Here is a 17910-nt window from a genome sequence, read left to right as displayed (position 1 = left end):
CACCTTGCCACCAAGTTACACATCCCAATTCTACATCTCAATATTTAAGGGCTTAAATTAAACTCAAGAATAGGAGACAGGCCAGTTACTATGGGAGAAAGATTTTAAAGAAACAATGAGTTGAGTTTATCTCATTTTCTTTCCCTTCTGTTTAATTCCATGTCTATACAACTCGGAAACTAAGCCTTGCCTTTTTAAAATGAGCTACTGCCTCTCCAAATGCTTACAGAACATCTTAACAGTATTACGTTGTTGACGACCTGAAAATGGGTCACCTCACAAACTGATTAAAACTCTTATGCAATTCTCCTTTGAAGGAAAGAACAGCTTGTACAAATATTTCAACTAGATCAACTTCCTCAAGGGAAGATGACACTCATTTGTAGAGTATCAAATTCTAAAAAGTGTAGAAAATGGCAAAATAAAACTTACGAATGTTAAATTAACTTGGTCATTTGTCTTAACCAACTATACCATGGCATTAACTTGGCAATTTGGTCATTAGTTAGTTTAGGTATTTTAGGGCAGCTAAGTAGTGGAATACATGCCTAGCATGTGCCAGGCCTGGAGTCTGATCCCAGCAATGGAGCAGAAAAAAGGTCTTTTAGAATAAAGTTCAGAAATCTACAGTAAAATGTACGCTTTGCCTGAGACAACAGGTTAAAGCTGGAGGAAGAGCTACATTTCTACGGCACAGGCTGTATTCCCATAGTTTATTCTTGGCTTCCACAGCCCTTCTGTTTCCTGTAAACAGCAATGTCAGGTTACAAAGCTATACCTGGAATGCCAATTTCCTGTCTTTAAATAGGTATTTATGACAAATATTTTCAAGTTTATATTTGAACTGTTGCAACAGAAAGAAACACTACAGTTAAGAGACATGAGTAAACCAGGCACGGGAATCAGAGCAGAAAAGCCCTCTGAAGAGAGTGATGCCTCCTTTCTGCCACTGTGGAAGGAAGCTGCGGAAAGGCTTCGATCCCTAGCCACACAGGTCTAACTCAACACCTCACAATTATCCTGCTACCATCCCCATCTCTACAACCTGCAGGCTCTTGCAGCAATACTGAGATCATTTCTCATCCGTTTATCCATAAACATCTCCTGGGGGCTGCAGGGTTAGAAAACCTCCCTAAGGACCTGAAGGAAAAGGACAGCCTATTGTTCAGATGAACACTAAGAATTCACCAGTTTAAGAATGACAGATGCTCTTTAGAATTTTTAGGACATCAAACTCTACAGGAAGTAAAGTGGTTTGAGACCAGTGCAAGGCTGCGACTTCTGACAGGACTTAGTTGTATGATCGTTCTAACACACTACATCATCCTAATACACTGTTTGCCCTACACGGAAATTTGGAAGTTAGGGATCATAGCATACCTTCAGAAAAAAGTTTTTGCTGGAGTAGGGGTTAGTGTAAACTGCAGGAAACTAGGCATGGCATTAGTTCTGAGATAGCTCATAACTGTAGGCCCATGGGACCCCATGCCTTCTTTTAGTGTGCACACATACAGGCAGACAGAAGATCCATATACATAATAAGTAAATTAATCTTTTTTTTTTTAAGCCAAGAAAGGAAAAATTCAGTTCAGTAAAAATTTTGGGGCTTAATCATCTCTCAAAAAATATAAGAATTTTATTTTCCTCTTAGATTTCAGAACTGTCTTATAGAAACCAAGTCATCACATACCTATAGATGGAGATTTGAAAGGGTATTTATCAGGAAGATCCACTCTAACTTTCCACACTCCGCCTTCATATGGTGCTGGAACAGAAATAAAACATGTTATCCATTTGGACTGTATCTTCAAATTAGAAAATAAATCCAAATGTAAATGAACATCAAATCCCTCTCTCTCCTGAAAAAGGCCTCAAACTAACTCCTCAAAGAATTCAGGAACTAACTGAACATGCGAACACAGGCTGTGATGCTAGCACTCGGAAGATAAGGCATGAGGACTACTGTGGATTCCAGGCCAGCCTGGGTTAAAAAGTCCAGGAGCACCGGGTGGGGGTGGTGCACGCCTTTAATCCCAGCACTCAGGAGGCAGAGCCAGCCTGGGCTACAGGGTGAGTTCCAGGACAGGCACCAAAACTACACAGATAAACCCTGTCCTGAGAAACGCCCCCCCCCCCCCAAAAAAAAAGAAAACTTTTAAAAGTTAAGAAAGGAAGACCAGGGAATGTAACTCAGTGGTAGAGCACTTCCCAAACATGCACAAAGCTTGGGGGCAATCACCAGTACCAGAAACAAAGAGAAAACACGCCACGGATTTTCCTTTAAAATATCCAGAGTTAAGCAAATAGTCACTCTCTTACTTGATACTACTGAACGTCACTCAATTATTTGGTAAGAGATAGTCATGTTCCTTTTTTTCCTACTTGAGAACAGAGCATGCACTTCCTGAAGAACAACTCTGTGGCCATCGTGACAGACCCCAGAATCTGTGGGAATGAGTGCATGAGTGACCAGAGTTTCTCCACATGCTGGTTCTAGTGCTGAAACTTACTTCACTGTCTAGTAAAGATGATAAAAAGAACACATACCCACACATGTACTTACTTCCTTGTGGTCCATAAAACTTGACAACAAATTCGTTGAGTCCTCCTAGGATTGTAACCTCATGTTTGCTTTCAATGCTGAGGCAAGAAGTCAAGGAAATGACACAGGCACATGTAAGAGCTACAGTTTGCAAGGGCAGCCACACTGGACACACTCTGGTGAAACAGACACTATGAAGAATAACTCTAGCAGAGAAGAGACAGTGTATACCCTATAAAGAGAATGCGAATGAGCTTTGGATTCAGAGACTAATAAATACACATTTACTCTCTGACCATTTGTTCTCTCTCTGCAAACTAGGAAAATATCACTTCATGGGATTTGTGTCAAGTTACAACAGGGAAAATTGGAGCAATCTATGGCAATTGTGTTCACTCATTCTTTTGCTCCAGCAAGCCCCACCCTTTAGATGTGTCTCTAGACGTAGGTGTGGATCAAGACCAACCACAGAGGGCAACCCTTCTAATTCTCTCCCTCAAACACCACTCAGCCTTGAGACAGCTTGAGAACTCCTCATAGTATTGAGATTCAGGCCTGGGGAGACATGTTACTCGGTAATGAGCTTGCCGTACAAGCATGAGGGCCTGAATTTGACCCCCAGCACTTACACCAAAACCTAGGCATGGTGTTCTGAAGCTGTAACTCTAACGAAAACCAAGGAAGCAAAGACAGGCAGGCAGGCAGGCAGACCCCAGGGGGGTCCCATGGCCAACCAGTATCACCAGTAAGCCTTAGGTACTGGTGAGAAACCCTGCCTCAAAAACCACGGTAGGCCAGGCATAGTGGCACATGCCTTCAATTCTAGCACTCAGGAGGCAGAGGCTGGTGGATCTTCGTGTTTCAAAACTAGTCTGATCTACACAGCAAGTTCCAGGACAGACCTTGTTACAAACAAACAAATTCCCTTCCCCAAAAACAAAGATGATAGCTCCTAAGGCAACATTTGAGGTTGACCTCTAGCCTCCACATGCACACACACACACATGAATCCATGTGTACACATGTACACACGGAGTAATTGTGATTCACTTATAGGATACTAAATTAATCCACATTAGTAAAAAAGCAGGCTACTGCTCTAAAATCTTATTTCTAAAGTCCTGTTTCTGCTTTGTGGTCTAACCCACTAATGACTCTACAATTGAAATTTTAGGTAGTAACAATAAGGAAAAATGCATTCAAACAGTATGCACACAGAAAAACTGGCATAATTTCTTGTTGGTCAAGTCATACATGTATGTATGCCTGTTTGGGGGTCATGTTTTATCCTGACTGAACCACCACCCCAGTACCTTAAAAACATTCCAAAACTAAACATGTTTAAAACATGTTAAAGCTTTTTCAAAAGGTACCTATGTCTTGAGGGGAAATTAACACCAGTGATAATAAACCTCAATGTAAGCGATGAAGGCCTCAAAGAAAACAGACTTGATAGAAAAAAGTCTCCTTACAAATGAGACCCAGACCAGAAACCACAGAAGATGAGTGGACATAAACACAGAACACTCATGAACACCATGTATTACATATACTTCTACACTGAAAAAGCCAAAGACAAATGTGGCGCTGGTCAGGAAAAATACAAAGCATATATATGACAAGGGAGGGGTCTTGGGAGGCTGGGGAAAGAACCAGGAGTTCCAGGATAGTTTTTGCTACATCAGGTGCTGAGAGTCAGCACGGACTACATAAAGAGACAACCCAAGACAGGACACAAAGTGATCTGGGTCAGAGTAGAGATCGCCCAGTGATAAAGCATGTGTTCAGCATGCATGAGAACCCGGGAATTTCCAGCATTCTCCCTCAAAGCTAACTTTAAAAAATAAGATGGCCGGGCGGTGGTGGCGCACACCTTTAATCCCAGCACTCAGGAGGCAGAGCCAGGAGGATCTCTGTGAGTTCGAGGCCAGCCTGGGCTACCAAGTGGATTCCAGGAAAGGCGCAAAGCTACACAGAGAAACCCTGTCTCGAAAAACAAAAAACAAAAACAAACAAATAAAATAAGATGTTATTAGAGTAAGGGGGAAGATATCCTAACAAAGAAAAGGTCCAAACAGTAAGGAAAAAAAAAAAAAGGAAACCAAACATCCTAAAAAGATGGCTCCGTGAGAGGAAGTACATACTGTTCTTACACATGTCCCAAGTCAGTTCCCAGCACCCTGGCACCCTGGCAGGTAGCTCACAAACGCCAGGGCATTTGACTGGATGCCTGCTGGCTTCCTCAGGTACTGAAGTCACAGACATGTAAACTCCCTATACACACACACACACACACACACACACACACACACACACACACACAATCAATGAAAATAAAGGCCCACACCTTTAATCCCAGCACTTGAGAGGCAGAGTCAGGCAGATCTGTGAGTTCGAGGCCAACCTGGTCTACAGAGTGAGATCCAGAACAGGCACCAAAACTACACAGAGAAACCCTGTCTTAAAAAATAAATAAATAAATAAATAAATAAATAAATAAATAAATAAATAAGATATAAAGGATTCCACTTATGAAAAGGTTCAAAGATGTGACTCCCCAGCTCCACACTGATGAAACAGGAGCAAGGCAGTGTCTGGTGGAGTGTGGACCTGTACATTGGAGAACATATTCTACTTCTACCAGTCCAAAACCTAAAATGAAACTTGCTTTTATTCAAATTTCACATCAGTAATGATTTTAGTTTACTTTCTTTTGTTTGAGACAAGGTTTCTCTGTATAACCCTGGTTCTCCTAGAACTCGCTGTATAGACCAGGCTGGCCTCTGCCTCCCGAGTCCTGGGATTAAATGCATGCACCACTATGGCCTGGCAGTTTGTTTTTTTAAAGCCAGTCCCAGTTGGTAGGAGTAGGATCTGATTTCAATTTCTTTTGAAAACTGATGGGGTAGAGAGATGGAGAAACTGCCGCTCTTCAGAGGGCAGGCTGGATTCTCAGTACTCACAAGGTACTTATAATCATCTAACTCCAGTTCCAGGGATCAGACTCCCTCTTCTGGCCTCCTTGGGCACCACACATATGCATGCAAACAAAATACCCTTACATTTACAAAAAGTTCCTTCCATGTACATGCCAACATACATACAGCTATCTCCACCAAAGAATCTAAAGGCCAACTGAAGGAAAAATGTAAAAAATGCAAGTTGGTAATAAACTACTAAATTTACGCTGCAGTGGAACCATACAGACACTAAATCAGACAGAAAAGGGATTCACAACGGAGACGTGCAGCAGAGGCCAGTGGTGTCTTTCTCCTCTCTGCTCTGAAGTCAAGGACAAGGGGAGGCAAAGAGATGGCCAGTTAGAATGACAGAACCATCATCTCCTGAAATGGGCTGATTAGACCAGGAGATGTGGAAATAGGAGATAAAGAAACAGCGTTCCTTTATCATTTAGGGGTGTTAGAAAAAGAAATCTACAAATTCTTCAGATACTGATGATAAAAGTCAAACCCATAAATCACATTGTATTCATTTCTAAGTTATTCACAAAATACTAGTCCTTACTTCTTAGCGTTTCACCTTAAAGATTCTGTTTTCAGAACAATGATTAGCACTGAGGAACTCAAGTCCATTTCACTCTTGAAATACCAGCCGCCCACCACCTTATTTCCCTGAATGGCATTATGGTTATACAATCTAATATTTAAAGGTGAATGTCAAACTGTCAGAGATAACTGACATTCTTGGCAAAATGTGTCTATCAGGATTTTGAGTGATTTTTATATAGTTCAGAAATTTTCCAAAAAGGGAGAGAAGGGCTAACTAAGCCTCTGCTGCAGGAACCACACTGACATGTCAAGGACCTAGGACTCAAAGACAGCAGTGTGTCGTCCTCAGCTCACGAATGATGACTTTATAAAGCAAGTGGCCTCCACAGCTGTGTCCAGAAAGGACCAGGGTGAAGAATGTGCTTTTGTTTAGACATAGACACTTCATGGCTGCTTCTTTCCACATTGAGACCAGTCTGTTTCCAACTCTCCTTGATAAGTGACCACATAGCAAAGTTGAAAAACTGAGCAGCTGTCAAATAACTGTCTGTCAATGTGAAAATCATCACATGGAGTAATACTCATCATATGGGCCGGGGTGGGGGGTGGGGGGGGTGGGGGGTGGTGGTGCACACCTTTAATCCCAGAACTTGGGAGGCAGAGCCAGGTGGTTCTCTGAGTTTGAGACCAGCCTGGTCTACAGAGTGAGATCCAGGAAAGGCACCAAAACTACACAGAGAAACCCTGTCTGGGGGGGGGGGGGGGGGGATATGTCTTATGGAAGATGTATGATACCTAGGATTTGCTTCCTAACAGCCCAGGAGCGGAGAAGAGTACAAGACATAGGCAAGAAATAATACTGGTCTTGAATTGCTGGGTCTGAGTGGTTACAGGCTTCTAAAAGCCACTTGCTATGGGTTCTGGGAAACAAACCTGAGTCCTCTTATTTTAAATGCAATGTAGGTGTTTTTTTTGTGTGTGTGTGTGTGTGTGTGTGTGTGTGTGTGTGTGTGTGTACAGTGTCTATGGAGGCCAAAAGAGGGCATCAGAAGACCATAAACCTTCCAAGTATCTCAGTTACAGTGAACAAGCTAATAAGTATGGGTGTCCAAAAACCAATAATTCCCCACCTTACTTGTATGACTTCAATAACAAGGAATGTTTCTCAAAACAAGCTTTTAAAAGTTCCAGTGTTTGTAAATCCAGAGGAAAAAAGGAAAGATCACACACATCTACATACAACTAGTTTACCATTGTGAACAGGTTAGAAATCACTTCTCTAAAGAGCTGATCACAAACAGCTTTGCTCCCTATCAGGTTGTCCAACTTTTTTGACAATGTCATGTCTGTTGTCATCTGCAAATATTTTGGGCCACATTCATAGCTCTCTTGGGATTCGTGTGACCCAAATGCAGGTTAGACATGCCTGCAGTGGTTTTCCAGAACATGAATGGACCTGTAGTCCTCTTTACTACTCCATGTTCATTAGGCACAGCAGGTGTCGATTATTAAGTGGCATTCAACTTTGATTTCATAAAAATTAAAAGAGGCCAGAGAACATTCACAAAGGAATAAGAGGTTCAAGATCACTCACTGCCAAGATTTTAAGTGAAGAAAAAATAAAGCACAAAGCACAAATAAATATAGTAGCTGAAGCCAGCTTTAATCCCTGCACTCTGGAGGCAGAGGCAGGTGAAACTGGCTTTAATCCCTGCACTCTGGAGGCAGAGGCAGGTGGATCTATGATTTCAAGGCCAGCTTGGTCTACAGTTTGAGTTCCAGGAGAGCCAGAAATATACAGAGAAAAACTGTCTAAAAAACAAACAAAACAAAAAATGAACAACAACAAACTAGCTGGTATGTTAAATGTGACTGACCTTCATGTGATCTACCAAATAGAGAATTCTTTTAAAACAAACAAGTATATGCCTTTATTCAGCTGGGCCCAATTTCTACTGTCCACTTAGAAGACTTATAAGAAGAAATAGTAAATACTATCCTAAGTTTTTTTATTTTAAAAAGTAGTCTAAAGTGATGTGGAAAACAGCAGCTTCTTCTTGAATCAAAGTCTGCTTAAAATCCAGTGGAACCAGGTCTGCTGGTACAGATATATTATCCCAGTTATTTTAGAGGCTGAGGCTTCCAAATTCAAGGCCTGTCTGAGCTACAGAGTGAGTTCAAGGCCAACCTGGCAGTTTAGTGAGGCCCTGTCTTAAAAACTAGAAAGATGACCAATGAGATCAGACTTGCTGCCAAACACAGCCTGAGTTCAACCCAGGAACCCGCATTGTGGAATGGCAGACCTGAGTACTGTCCCAGTTGTCCCGACCTCCCCACACTGGCCAGAGCATGCATATACCCACACATAAACACACACACACAACAACAACAAAAATCAGTATTTGAAAGTGTCTTATTTCTGCTTATGATTAGGATGAAAAAAGGGAAGAAAACTCAACTATGTCGTTGGTTTTATTTTAAACATCCACAGAAAATAAGCAAACGAATTTTTTACAGGGGATGGATGAGGTAGCTTGGTCAGTAACAATGCTTGTGTATTTAGCATGCATGAAGCCTAAGTTCACTCTCCAGAATCACACAGACCAGACATGGTGGTTCACACCTGTACTCACAACACTGAAGCACACACAGGAGGAGGAGCACAAGTTCAAGGCTACCCAGGGAGGACAAGGCCATCCTGGCCTATGCGAGCTCTTGTTGCCCTTGATACTCTTCTGGAGTATCCAAGTTCAGTTCCCAGCACCCACGTCCTACGGCTCACACATGCCTTAAACTCCAGTTCCCAGGGATTGATTCCCTCGTGTCTTCTGAGGACACCCAAAAACACAGGGCATTCACTCACAGACAGACAGACAGAGAGACAAACAAACACACACACACACACACACACACACACACACACACCTATTAACAAGAAATACCTGTACTGGTGAGATGGTATAAGCAGTTAAGTGTGCAGCACAAACACAGAGGTCTGAGATCAGTCCCTGGAACCTATACAAATGTGCAAGGAGAAAGTCAAGTCCAGAGTGGTCTTGTGACTGTTCTTACCACAATAATAAATAAAATTAAAAAGAATACTTCTACCATAGGCAAATCATTCCAATACATGAGCACAAAACCCTGGAAAGTCAAGTGCAGGGACATGAAAGGACACTGTAACTAGATATGCAACGTGATACAAGGGTGTTGTAGAGCTATTTTCGGCACCATATAAGTAACAGGTGGTGGTGGTGGTGGGGCTTGCCAATCTAACAGGACTGGCTGCTCCAGACCAACAGAGGTGATTAATAACAGACCGCCTGGTACAATTACAATATGGAAGTGGCTATGTTTTACGGAAGCTGATCTAGAAAGTGACACAAGTTTGAAATTTAAATATACACAAACAGTAAAATAAGGCTGAACTTAAATTAAATAAGGTTGGAATGTACAGGCAGGAAACAAAAGTTGCTCACAAGAATACTTCTGAGCCGGGTGGTGGTGGCAGCAGTGCACACCTTTGATCCCACACTCAGGAGGCAGAGCCAGGTAGATCTCTGTGAGTACGAGGCCAGCCTGGTCTACAGAGTGAGTTCCAGGAAAGGCGCAAAGCTACACAGAGAAACCCTATCTCCAAAAACAAAAAACAAACAAACAAAAACAAACAAATCTAGACAGGTGCGCGCGCGCGTGTGTGTGTGTGTGTGTGTGCGTGCGTGCGTGCGTGCGTGCGTGCGTGTGTGTGTGTGTGTGTGTGTGTGTGTGTGTAAGATTTGACAGAACTCCTGGGTTCTCTTCTTTCCTGTGTATAGCCTGGGCTGCCTAGAATTTGCTCTGTAGCCTCAAACTCAAGAGATCAGTCTGTCTCTGCCTCCTGAGAACTAGAATTAAAACCACCCCCTTCTCCCTTGGCACAACTGTACTATTCAATCATTATTTTTGATTACTAACATCTCAGAAAAGCAAATGCAAAAATATACATTTAGACTCCCAAATTCAAGCCGGGCAGTGGTGGCGCACACCTTTAATCCGGCACTCGGGAGGCAGAGCCAGGTGGATCTCTGTGAGTTTGAGGCCAGCCTGGGCTACAGAGGGAGCTCCAGGACAGCCAGGGTTACACAGAGAAAGCCTGTCCCTTTAAATAAACAAGAACCCCAAGTTCTCACACTACCAGTTCCGATTAGATCTTAACCTCTACACGTCCCATCTAGTTATCATCCACCCCCAAGAAGGACTGGTACAGAAGGCCTCTTTCAGCTTTTCTGGCCGGCTTTCGTTTCCTGAAATACAACGAACATCCTCCTCCTCCTCCTCCCCCTCCTCCCCCTCCTCCCCCTCCTCCCCCTCCTCCTCCTCCTCCTCCTCCTCCTCCTCCTCCTCCGGGACTCTGCTGTCTGTTTCTTCTGCCTAGCCCCAACTTCCTTGTTTCTACAGACAGCTGTTTCTTGGACTGGAGAGATGGCTCTGAGGTTGAGAGCACTGGCTGCTCTTCCAGGACCCGGGTTCAATTCCCAGCACCCACATTGTAGCTCACAAATGTCTGTAACTCCAAGATCTGATATCCTCACACAGAAACACATACAGGCAAAACGCCAATTCACGAAAAATAAAAATAAATTATTTTAAAAATTAGAGAGAGCCGGGCGGTGGTGGCGCACACCTTTAATCCCAGGACTGGGGAGGCAGAGGCAGGCGGATCTCTGTGAGTTCAAGGCTAGCCTGGTCTCCAAAGCGGGTTCCAGGAAAGGCGCAAAACTACAGAGAAACCCTGTCTTAGAAGAAAAAGTTTGGAGTTGGGGATTTAGCTCAGTGGTAGAGCGCTTGCCTAGCAAGCACAAGGCCCTGGGTTCGGTACTCAGCTCTGGAAAAAAAAATGAAGAGAGAAAGACTAAACACAAATATTGAGAATAGTTGTTGTGCTATTTGCTAAACAGTGGGAAATGAGTGTCTGTCTTTAGACAGCTCAAAGTTCCATCCGTTATCAGGAGGGAAGGTAAGTGATGTGACAGGCATGCACTCACAACTCATCCTAGCCTAGGAGGCCGAGGAAGCAAAAGGAGTTTTCAACAGGTGCTGATCCTGAGTGCTCTGCCATTCCCGACATGGCTTCTGAGAGCTAAACTTGAAACCAACACACAATGTCTGTGAGGAGAGGGGCACTTGTCAGGAACAAAGTAAAGAGAAAATCAGGGAACGTTCTTACTCCTTGAAACTTGAAAAAAAAAAATTCTGAGGTGAAGGCAGATGTGAACAGATAGAACAGTACTCGCGCTGAGCCTAGCAAGGCTGCCATCTGCAAGAGAAAGCTTGGTCTCCTACACAGCAAGGCTCCAGGAGATCCAGACTAAGCAGTCACACATGTCAAGAAACAAACTGTCTGCCAGAAAAGGGAAGAGCAACAAAACAAAGAGAGGCCGGCAGGGGCTACTGAGACCCCAGAGGGAAAAGACGGAGTGCTGGTCACAGCAGCACATTAATAAGGCCACTCTATGCAGCTTCTGTGCCAACTCTTCTTCAAAACCTTCTGGTTGTAGCATGACTCCCTGTTATGTCCACCCACACAGAGACAAGACACTTGTCCACACTGACAAATACTGGCTCGACAGTGTTAACGTTCAGAGTTGAGAGGTTAGTTCATCTGGGCCAAAGAAATTACCTTGCTCTTAGTTCAAATGACATATTTAGGCAAAGGGGAGTTAGCCCGAGCTCAGGATGTAAGAAAACGTTTGGGGATAATAGCAACACGTTTGAGTTACTTGGGAATCATAAAATTCAGCAAACAGTGTGGGACACAGATCCCAGTTAGGGCAACAAAATCTGAAGTCTCTGAAGGTCAGGGTCAGTGAAGATGTCTAGTAGACATCTGACCATCCAAGACTGGAGCTTGGAGATGGGGTGTCTGGTCACCTGGGTCCTATCACCTACTTTTAATTCTGGAAACAAATGTTTATTCAAAAATTGCTCCGCCCTAAAAAAATTTTTTTTCAACTAATAAGAGATAAGGATCTACTATGAAACTGACTAGACCCAACATTTAAAGGACAAGCAGGTAAGATGGCTCAGCAGGTAAAGATACTCACTGCCAAGCCTAAAGACCTAAGTTCAATCCCTGGGACCCACATGGTGAGAGAGAGAGAGAGAGAGAGAGAGAGAGAGAGAGAGAGAGAGAGAGAGAACGAGAACTGACTTCACAGATGTCCTCTGACCTCCAAATGTACTCGCCAACACACACACACACAACACACACACACACACACACACACACACACACAGACACAGACACAGACACGCACAGTGGGGGAGAGAAAAGAGCTTAAGAATAAAACAAACTAAAATACAGATCCTGGCTAGCTGAGGTTAATGCAAGTCAGATGACTTTATTCACCTTGTCCCCATGTCACACCATAGACAGGTCTGTCCCAGCACAGCATTTACACCTCAAATCAGCAACACTACAAACCAGGGTTTCATTTGCCCAAGGGAAGTTGGTCATTATTTTACACATAGCACATGTTACTGCTGTACAAAGTCTAACATGAAAAGGGCACTAACAAAGAGTTCTTTGATATTTTCTTGTAACTACAGATAATGAAGACAGTTCTGAAGCACCATTTATCTTCCCATCAATAGATGGTAATCAAAAATGTGTGCAATGGGGACTGGGAAGATGGCTTAGAGGTTAGAGCATTGACCTTTCTTCCAGAGGACCCTGCTTCAATTCCCAGCACTCACATGGCAGCTCACAACAGTCTGTAACTCCAGTCCCAGGAGATACAGTGCCCTTTTCTGGCCTTCATGGGCACCAGGCACTCAAGTGGTGCACAGACAAATACATGTATGCAAAACACTCATACACAAAATAATTTTAAGAAAATTTAAAATGTAAGATGTAAGAACTTAACCTTTTATTGTTTCCAGGACTAAAAAAGTATGGTAACATGTCTTTAATCACAGCACTCAGGAGACAGATGTAGGCAGATCTGTGAGTTCAAAGCCAGCTTGGTCTACAAAGCAAGTTTCAGACCAGTCAGATAATGCAGTGAGATCCTGTCTCAAAAAAAGAAAAAATAGGGGGAAAAAAAAAAAAAAAAAGGCAAATGAATAAGGTATCCCTCTCTCAATCAAGACTTCTATTATATCACTTTTCTAGAATTAATACCAACCAATGAAGATTATGTTCATAAATCCCTATTTTCTCTCCATTAAAAGTAAACTGCACAGAGGCCAGGCGTGGTGGCACACACCTTTAGTTACAGCACACCTTTAGTTAAACTGAAGGATGCAGAGTCAGGTGGTGGTGAGTTCGAGGCCAGTCTGTCTACACATTGAGTTCTGGGATAGCTAGGGCTACACAAACTGTCTCAAAAAAACACAAACCAAAAACAACAACAAACAGGAAATTCCATGGACCTGTTACCGAAACATGCCCTCTTCTTTCAAACAGATGCATTCCAGCAGAGTTCATAGGGTTTTTCTGGAGGAACCCTACTGGGAAAAGATCAACTCTGTCGTAATAGATATCTTCAATTTTAGAACTACTTCACTGTTTTGGTTTTCCCCCATTTCTGACGCCAAGGAGTGGATTATTATGCAGATTATGATGAGATCACTGAAGGAAATTGGTGGGCAGAGCTAACTACCTGTGCAAGGCCAGCTTCCAAACCTCAAGGGCTGCCTCGAAGTGCGAGAGCCAAGGGCACAGCATTTCCTCTTTTCAGCCCACTTTCAAGGGCCGATGTTTCTACTAGAACTCCTGGGTGTAGCTACAGTGGATCTGAAATTCCCCAACAATTTCATTTCAGAAGTTGTTAAGTCCCTTACTCAGAAATCAGGATGCAATTTTCTCAGAATAAAAGTCCATTTAACTAACTTGTGTCTGGCATGCACTGTTTTATTTTGAAATATTAATCCTCATCCATACCAATCTTTCTGTTAGAAAACCAATGCACAGAGTTCTAAACTGAGACACCAATGCCTCTATTAATGGAACCTTGCTGCAAATAAAGCCCTTCTCGCTGGGCAGTGGTGGCACACGCCTTTAATCCCAGCACTCGGGAGGCAGAGGCAAACAGATCTCTGTGAGTTTGAGGTCAGCCTGGTCTACAGAGTGAGTTCCAGGAAAGGTGCAAAGCTACACAGAGAAACTCTTGTCTCGAAAGAGAGAGGAGAGAGAGACAGAGGGGGGGGGGAGAAGAAAGAAAGAAAGAAAGAAAGAAAGAAAGAGAGAGAGAGAGAGAGAGAAAGAGAGAAAGAGAGAAAGAGAGAAAGAAAGAAAAAGAAAGAAAGCCCTTATCTCTCAGAAGTAGACAAAAAAAAAAAAAAAAAAAAAAAAACAACTATAACATACGGAGCAGAGAAAAAATAAAATACCAGGAGGCAAATGACTGGAAATGGGAAGAACTATGTGTATAATTGAGGAAGGACATGACATGGTAGTAGCATACCTGATATCCCAACACGTGGTTAAGTGGAAACAGCAGGTCAGGAGTTCAAGGTCATCTTCAAGAACAGCCTGGAGCTACACAAAGACCCTGTCTCAAAAAGGAGAGTGGGGTAGGGCTGGGGAGATGGCTCAGTCAGTAAACAGGAGGATCCCTAGAAACCCATAGAAAAAGCCTGTCACACCTCTAATTCCAGTGCTGAGGAGGCACAAGCTTAACTTTGGAGCAAAAACTTTGGGGAGAAGCTGACGAGTAAGCCTTGTAGAGCAGGTGTGGTAGCTGATGCCTCTAATGCCAGCACTGGGGAGACTGACACCAGCTTGAATTCATACCAGGTTCTAGGCTAGCCTGGGCCACACAGTGGGACTGTCTGAAAATAAGAAAAAAGCCAGTGTGGTGGCATATATATGTTATCTCAGCATTCTGGAGGCTGAGACAGAAGACTGCCTATGAGCTGAGGCCAAAAGTAAGCTTTAAACAGGATCGTCCCAGAAGCAAAAAGGAGAGGAAGACGGGAAGGAAATAGACAAGGTAGACAGAGACCTCAAGCTGTGAGGTGGCTGTAGATGGAGAATGGGAGCAGAGTAAAGAGGATGGAGTAAATGCTTGCCCACAAAGCTTGGCTACCTGCGTTCAACGCCTGGAATCCAAAAAGGCAGAAAGAGAACCAACTTCACAATGTCGTCTTCTGACCTCCACATGTACACAGCAGCATATACACCACCCACCATGCACACACAAAAATATTTTTTTAATGGCTCAGTAAAAACCAAGTATACTTCCAAATAAAGTTAAGTTTTTAAAAATTGGAAAACACAAGACCAGGCACAGTGGCACATGCATTAATTTCAGAATTTGGAAGGCAGAGCCAGGCAGACCTCTGATGAGTTTGAAGCCAGCCTGGTCACTGGACAGTCAGTGCTACATAGTGAGACCCTGTCTCAATGCCCAACCCTGCCCCCAAGGATTGGAAAACACAATATCTAAATCAAAAGACAATTTATTGACATGATTATAAAATAAAGAGAAGCCTAAATTTTTTATTTTTTATACACAATTCAGTGTTGGGCCAGAGTCTCCTCCACACAGCATCCATCTCTCCCACACCACTACCCTCATTTCCTACATTCCATCAATATTCCACTATGCTTAGACAGCATCCATAAGCACCTGTGGTCTGTTTATCTCATTTGAACTCCACTGCTGTCCCATGAGGACACCCACACATCTTACAAATTAGGTTAAAAGCTTTACCTCAAGACCCCTGGGGAGTGGGTGAGAGAACCAGGTCTGACTTCTCTGGTTCTGTACTTACCCACACTCCCGTACTTTATACTTACACTGAGATAACATCTGAAGAGAAGGAACAGAACCTGGTAACTAGTAGGAACACACAGTTGCTTGTCTTTCTTTCTCCCTTTGAACTCAGTGCAGATCTTAGAACCCAGGTGGGCCACTGGCTTAAGGAGAAAGTTATCAACTGGGCAGCCACTTAGAACTCCTACCAAGTATCACACAGGACGGCACTACTGCCAGGAGACAATGGATTCCTAGTGCAAAATACTAGCTCACAAATCAACTTTTTCAACAACACTTCTGTGAACAGGGCAGCCCACACAAGAAAGATCTCTGCCAACCAGACGTTGCATTAATGTACTCTATGAGGTTCCATGATACACTTTGAGGAGAGAGCATCTGCTCTCACTGAGTCAAGCTTCAACAGGAACCTTAGGAAGCTAACATATCTTCTCTGAGACACTCCCTCCTTGCCACCAGGTCCAGCGAGTTATCTGTCATACCGAATTTAGTTCAGAGCCGAAGTCCCAGACGTGGGCAGCCTAAGCTGATGGCCCGTTCTGCAAACTTACTTACCCTAAGCCTTACTTTCTCATCTGTAAAACACCACTAGCCATCTATCTCTTCGAGTCATTCTGAGGATTGAGGAGGGCACACAGAGTGCTAAAATAAAGAGTGCATGCCTGGCACAGGACACACTGCCATGTCAGCTGCTACTGCTACTGACAACATGTCTAGCTTAGAGGAGGGATTCATAGAGCGTTTGCCACTAGGTAAGCTCCAGGATAATGACAACCCAGCCCCTCCACCACCACTAGGATAGTCTTTAGGGGAAGCTACATCTTTCTTGAGGTTGTGAAAGTATCTTTTACAGCTTACGGGAGTGAGGGAAACAGTTCATAAAACTAAAACGGCTGGCTTGCCTCTCTTTTGTTAAATGGTAGGAAGCGTTCTTCATCAGCTGCTTCAGTCTTTAAACTACTAAGTTCGGCTGCTCACAGGCAGGCAACACCCTTTCCCTAGAACACTTTCCCATCTGTGGCCCTCAGAGCATCCAGTTAAGAGAACCAGAAAGAACAATGAATGAGGCAGAGCAGCATCTGCTCAGCAGTGGGACTTGAGCCCTCAAGAGCTGCTTGCTGGCACCTGTGACCACAGCAGAAGCAAACAGACCAGGCTGCGTGGCCCAGACAGAAGCTGCCCATCTTTCAGAAGAATTCTGTATGTTAGCATACAGCTGCCTTTGAACCTCACTGGCATCACCAAAGCCAAAAAGATGTTGAGTTCCATGGATTTTCCTTTCTACCATTAGTTAGGATATAGAAACAAGACCTAAAGCAGTTAAAGGCAACCTATAACAAAAAAAAAAACAAAAAAAAATTCCTTGACTTCTTCTAGCCTAAGCCTAGCCAAAATGTACTTTTCATGTCAAGTTCAAAAAAAAAAAACCCATAAAAAAAACAAAACCCATAAAAAAAACAAAACCCATAAAAAAAAAAAAAACTCAGATTCTGAGAGAGCTTTCTCAGATGCATTTTAAACTTTCAAGTGGCTCATATTTCTCTTCCTGATTTTTCTTCAAATAATTTTGGATTTTTTTTCCTAAGCAGATAATTATATCTATTCCTGGACTCTAAAAACAAAGTTTTAATGGGCAGTGTAACTAACTGGCTTAATCTTCCATTAAAGATATCCAATTCATCTGGACATAGTGGCTCATGCCTATAATCCAAGCACCTCAGAGGCTAAGGCAGGAGACTGTCATGAGTTTTTGGGCCAGCAGGGTAATGTAGCAAGACCCTGTCACACAAAAACATCCCCATTCCCCACAAAGAGAAAACATGCCCATTCCCCACAAAGAAAACATGCCCATTCCCCACAAAGATACTCAGTTTGAGGATTAGCTAAGAAGACGGGAAAATAACCTCCAGACATTAGCTTTTATTCACCACAGAAACAAACACACTTGACTTCCACAATTTGACCAATTTTGCCTTAAACTTTTCAGTTATTTGAAACAGTATACACACAAGTGGTTAGTAATTTTGTGTTTTCTTTCACCTTAAACATTTCTCTTACATTCCTCTGGTGGAAGGGTACATGTGAAGGAGCGCACACC

At 43.1% G+C, this 17910-nt stretch overlaps 1 protein-coding gene across 2 annotated transcripts in view; it reads right to left on the bottom strand.

Annotated features, from left to right (window-relative positions):
• Positions 1-17910, bottom strand: part of Ube2h (ubiquitin conjugating enzyme E2 H) — a 98527-nt gene that overhangs the window by 49002 nt on the left and 31615 nt on the right. For both annotated transcript variants that reach the window (XM_028866182.2, XM_028866184.2), the window contains exons 2-3: positions 2564-2640; positions 1691-1765 (exon numbers count right to left, since the gene is read on the bottom strand). In XM_028866182.2, coding sequence (XP_028722015.1) covers positions 1691-1765; positions 2564-2640 — 152 coding nt within the window. The remainder of the gene's footprint in view (positions 1-1690; positions 1766-2563; positions 2641-17910) is intronic.

This window comes from Peromyscus leucopus, chromosome 3, assembly GCF_004664715.2.
Source record: "Peromyscus leucopus breed LL Stock chromosome 3, UCI_PerLeu_2.1, whole genome shotgun sequence".
NCBI classification, from domain to species: domain Eukaryota; kingdom Metazoa; phylum Chordata; class Mammalia; order Rodentia; family Cricetidae; genus Peromyscus; species Peromyscus leucopus.
Note: the sequence above shows the minus strand (reverse complement) of the source record. Positions and strands in the feature narration are given on the sequence as shown.